General features: G+C 36.8%; 1 protein-coding gene across 1 annotated transcript; it reads right to left on the bottom strand.

Annotated features, from left to right (window-relative positions):
- Position 1: 1 nt before the first annotated feature.
- Positions 2-3798, bottom strand: PSMA2 (proteasome (prosome, macropain) subunit, alpha type, 2; the record flags this gene model as incomplete). The annotated part of the gene is made up of 7 exons (XM_009699353.1): positions 2-309; positions 392-449; positions 902-975; positions 1919-2000; positions 2396-2518; positions 2928-3060; positions 3696-3798. Coding segments are annotated over 7 exons (690 nt in total), but the record flags the coding sequence as incomplete, so codon positions are not given.
- Between the last annotated feature and the right edge of the window lie 2021 nt (positions 3799-5819).

Genomic DNA, 5819 nt, shown 5'->3' with positions numbered 1-5819 from the left:
GAAAGAGTTACCTGTAGTAAGATTCCATGTATTACAAGATTAGGACTGTTGCATTTGTACCCATGATATTTTAAAAAAATCTCTCAGACAAACCATGTAGAAATAAGTATGCAGAAACTGCAAACAAAAACTTTTAAGGAGCCAAAATTAAAAAGACCTTTGTGTGAGTCACACAGTCTTGCTCGGTTTCTACTAGGCTATTGCAGCCAAGTAGTCCTTAACTTCAGTTGGAGTAAGCCTCCTAAAACCAGCCTCATTACAGATGCCAACTTCAATGTTGTCTTCCGTCATTTGCCCTTCAAAGCTCTCCTATTAAAAAAAATACAGTTCAGTGAATCATATCAATGATGTCATAATAGTAAACTATTTATTTCCTCAATATTTTGCTAACCTTTAGTGTTAAGATAGCTGTATGAATGGCATCTTCAAGCTCCAAGTCTTCATTGTATCTGTAAACAGAAGTTCACGTATTTCAGCACGGTACAAAGATCTTTCCAAATCCTAATAATCCTGGAGTCTCTAGAAACCCAAACACTACTAAAATCTTCCTATTTCTCATACAAATATTATTTGTGAGCACTGTGATATTAATAGTCAAAGTTGTTATTTGTAAAAAAAAAAAAGTCACTACTCTTTCCACTGACACTGCATAGAACAAGATTTCTGCAAATATGTTGAATATAATGTTTATTGCACTGAAATAATTCTCCATAAACACAAAAGTTGGAGTTTAAATTAATTTCCTGTGCACGTGTAAATAAGTAAACTGGAAGTATCGTATCTTAGGTACTTTAAAACTTTGTTCTGATAATCTAAAAGTGTGCACTTTTTATCTGGCTGTTATTCATGGAACCTGAAGAAAACGGATAGTATCCTTTCAGTCAAGTATCAAATACATTACCTTTTCTCAAGGAATGTTTTCCCATTGACGTAATTTTTTCCCATTGCTGTTGCTTTCCATGCAAAGTAAGCTCCCTGTAAAAGCAACAATCTGTTGAATTGTTTTGTGTAACTTAGCAAAACATTACATATTCAATTACTTGGTAAAAAGCACAGAAACAATTACGAAAATACTGAACGTTCTGAGAACATAGGAAACTATTTGGGATCACATTCAGACTAATTTGATATGGAAACATATGTTGTGAAAATGTACAAAACATATGTGTAGGGCCCCACCTACTTTCATCCTCCCTCTACTTTGAAAGATCAATTTAGTAAATCATTAGCATAGTTTTGATTTGGGATTCCTTGTACAGAAATAGTATATTTGCCCATGAGAATTAATACAGTCAGATCTTTCCTGATTCTTCTTTTTTAAGGTTAAGTAATGTAAACAACTTGTTGCAAATCAGCCATCTGATTTATTTTAGCTACTAATAGGATACTTAGCCATCACTTCTGTTCTTTCCTCCAGCATAAAGACCATCAGCAGTTCTATGCCTCAATGAAGCTGCCTTACACAAGCATTTTGCTTCTTACATTTGAGCATCAGGCAGTAATTCAAATTTCTGAAGCTTATCAATGATCACTACAGCAACCACGTTTTTTTTGTTTGATGTAAAGCGTTACAACTCACACATGCATCAAAAGGTAGTTTTTCAGAAGTGCAGCACAAACACAGCAAATAAACTCACTTAAATTAACCACAGTCATTAAATACTAAAGCATATGCGTTACATTTCACAATACAACAGATTTTGGCCTAACATCCATCCAGTTTATGGAACAACTATTTCAGTCAGGCTTCCTCCAAGCACCTACTGAAATGGCTCATTCTGACTTCTGAAGTTATGTTAGGGGATCTTTTGTTCTAGTTCTGCATTCTTCATCTCATTACAGAAAGTATTTCATGAGCACTTAAGAAGTTTTAGATGTTTTATAAAAGCAGTACAATTTACAAACGTAAGATACTTACAGACGGATCTGACTGAAATAAATAAGGTCGCCCTTCATTCCAGCCACATATTAGTAGTGATACACCAAACGGACGAACACCACTACAGGCAAAAAACAAACAAACAAACAGAAATCACAGCTGATATGTGAAATTTGTTCAGTGAAAACCAAAGGAGACTAAGTTATTTTTGGATGTGTTAACCTTCCCCCAGACATTCCCCACCAGCCCGGAGCTGTGACCAGGAATGACTAGTCAACCAACAGTACAAGCCCAAAGTACGCTGCCTTGTCTGACGTGTGTGCAAGATATGAAGACTCTATCTCACCCGCTACCAGTTTGTGCTCCTCCCGCTGCCCCGCTTCCCGTGGACATTCTCCATTGAAAAACTAACTGCCGTTTTGATGCCAAAAAATTGAATCACCAGGTAGTTGTTATTCCTTACATTTAAATAACATAATCTTTCTAAGCAACTTCAAAATTCAGAAAATCACATACCCAGATTGTGTGTATTCCTGCATCACAGAAGCAATTCTCTGTACTAGCTGTGCTGTTGGAATGGGCTCGTGATAAACCAAGTAATATTGCTGGGCCAGCTTCCGAGCTCTGTGCACAAGTACTCTAAAAACAAAGACAAAATTAGCATGTCAAAGAAAATCCAACTAGAACTGAAAATTCATAATAAATACTATGCTAAGAAGTTCTACATCTGGCATAACACCAATGTAAGAAAACATAGACTGTGCTGGGTTATCTTTATCAACTGAGTAATCTCTGAAATATTTAAACTGAAACTCAGGTTGAATTACACTGCTGTTCATTCCCTACTCATTCTTTAGATAGAAGGTTATTTGACAAGATACTAAATACATTAAGAAAAACTTAAAGTGGATTTCATATACAGCGTAATACAATATATTATGCCATATACTTAGAAAGAAAGAAACAGCTAACTGCCATCCGTTTCAGTTTCTTACATTTCTTGTATGAAAATGTGTCTAAATGACGACTAAACAAAAATTTTTAATACCTGTAATCTGGACCCATACCGCTGTACACTAAACCTATATGTTTGGTAATTGGTTCTACTTTGTGGACACTCCTTTCATCATAAAGAATGGATTTCTGCTTCTTCTCAGTTGCCAACACCACTCCATTTGCAGCTGGAAAGGAACAAGATTTTTTTTTTATATTAAACTAAAATTATGGAAAGCAGTCAAAACACAGAACAAGTTTATCAGACTAAAGAATTTTGCTCCTCCCTTTTAAAAAAAACCTTCAAGTTTGCAGTCATGTTAAACAGAGATACTTTGATGAATCCACCCAACACATTGTTTCTCATTTTAAATAACCATACAGCTCCCATAATCCCATTCTAAAGATTCCAAAGCACATATGAATAATTGAGCAGTTGAAGTAACTTTTGGTGTAATTTCTATATATACGGACACATAGCTGGAGTTACTTACTTAAGAGACAGGAATACGCAAAAAAAAGAAGAAAAAAAAAAAGGTCTACTTCTACCAGCTGAGTGTCTCCAAAATCACCCAAGCAATTTTCTTCTCCTAGCATGGAGCTCTATACTCCCTTCCTTCTTTATAAAAAATTGAGTTGCAGGAAAAAAAAAAAAAGGAAATATTAAACCCACTAAAACATGTGAAAATCCACTGAAAGAAAAACAAAATATGTAATAGAAAGCAAGATGAAGATCCAGTACATAGTCCAAACTATTTTAGTTCTCTCAAACGATACTCAGAATCCTGAATCGTTCACTAAAGTAGGTATTTTCTGAACATACCTTTAATCCCAACCGATGGAGCTCCTGCAGCCACTGCAGCCAAAGCATACTCAATCTGAACAAGCTTTCCAGAAGGACTAAAAAGGAAAACACAAAAGTAAGCCTAACATAATTCTGATATGCTCAAATCTTTCCTACAACCTGATGCTAACTTGCTTGCTTAAGCCTCTTTACACCTAGCATCAGCATAGTCTAATCAGAATTAAAAAACAACAAAAAACCCCACAAACAAACAAACCTAAACCCAAACAAAAATCCACAAATCTGAAGATTCATGACAGCTGCTAAAAGAACCGGACTGGTTCAGCGTAGAACTCACTGCTGCACAGTGCTGCTGGGATTCTTGCACAGCACCTGCCAACAACCTTGATGAAAGCTAATGTGTCTTGGATAAGGAGCAGTGACGGAGATGCAAGTTGAAGGACAAGTCCATTCTCCAACTTTATACCATTTTAAACAAGGTGGGTTTTTTATACCATTTTTAAAAAGTTTTCAACCATTTAAAAAAAGTTTTCAGTGGGAAAAATCTTCAGAGCATATCATGACTTTCTACTGAAATGGCTTTATACGTGTGGTTTGCAAAAGTTTTCAAGACCCTGATGTTCACTGCTGAAAGGTACAAGCAAACCATAGCTCTTCTTTTTGACTGATAAGCACCCATCAGGTCAATGGCACAAGATAGAGACAGCTTCCATTCCATCCCCAGGTACTCCTGCATTTAGTTTTAATGATCCATGTCATTCCAGTAATCGATGCAGCATCATGAGAATGGAGCAGCAGGTGTCAGGCTGACCATCCAGAATGAGGGGGATTGAACTGTCCATTCTCGATCCCCAGGGAAAAGGACAGCACAGAGTCAGTCACTCACTGGACAAGTGATTTTGCAAGTGGGAGCTATTTTATTCTCTAGGCTGTATTTCAGAAACTGCTTTTTTAATAGATTCAGAAGTAAAATAGAAAATCATGTAACTCAGTATGTATTTTAAAGCAAAGTAAGCAATAATTAATTAGTGTAGTCATTTATACACTAAGTAAACAGTGCATAAAGATGACAAAGTAACAATTCTAGCTTCTCCGCTACAAAATACTAACAAACCGGAACAATAGTTTCCTATGCCAGCAATTAAAATACACAGAACATTAGCAAAATATTTTAAAAGTATGCACAAATTAAAATAAATAATTCCCAGTACAAGAAACAGGTGAATGAGGAAAACCATAAGTGTCTTCTCTTCCGTGTGAGCATAAAATCGAATGGCTTCAGGTTTCAGAGCATGCAGTGCTTCTGTACAGCACAAAAAGTTTGTAACTCCCTTAGGAAACCATTTCCAAGAGCTAATGAAGAATTCACCCACTCGAGTAAAGCAGGCATGTTTGGCTGCATCCATCCATTAAAAAGATTCTTTTCCTCATTTTAGATTGTGAATGGCTTCAATTGCTTAACTGCAACAGGCCTTTAGTAACCTACTTTGCAATCACACAGCATTACTCTCCTCTGAGATTCAGGGGGCACTTTATCAAAAGCAGCACAAAGATTCTTGCATTCGGTTTTTCTTTTTAGATGTATAATATAATTCTAGATAGCTTAATAGTTTCATCAAAAAAAGAATGGAAAGTAATGTGCTTTTCTCTGAATTAATCTTAAGCATATGTATCAGAGCAACACTTTCATAGGTACCACTCCAATAACGTATTTATTCTGTGCCTCCAGTCATCCCACATCTAGGCTCTGCACAACACAAAGCGCAAGGACAGCACCGCTGCAAAGTGCGGCAAAAACTGAAATAAACTATTTAAAACTCATCCGAAGGCTTCTTTCATTCCCACATCTGCAAAGTTTGTTCTGAAGCAAGCTCTCCAGATACCATAGCTCAGTTATTATCACGCATTTCCAATTAGCTCAGAAACACAGAATTACTACCCAGCCTAAAGAGTGTGCATGGGGACCGTAAGTTTGCTAAACCGTTTCACGAAGCACTTGCTGTAAAGCACTACCAGTGACGAGACAGACCTTAGGCTGGCCCCACAGCGACTCTAACTTACAGCAACGAGAGAAGATACAAGCAGCGACTGCACTTGGGCCCGAGGTCAGCGACAAGGATCAGGTGGGAGCCGGGACTCTCA

The sequence above is a fragment of the Cariama cristata genome, unplaced genomic scaffold, assembly GCF_000690535.1.
Source record: "Cariama cristata isolate BGI_N322 unplaced genomic scaffold, ASM69053v1 scaffold44284, whole genome shotgun sequence".
Classification (NCBI taxonomy): Eukaryota; Metazoa; Chordata; class Aves; order Cariamiformes; family Cariamidae; genus Cariama; species Cariama cristata.
Note: the sequence above shows the minus strand (reverse complement) of the source record. Positions and strands in the feature narration are given on the sequence as shown.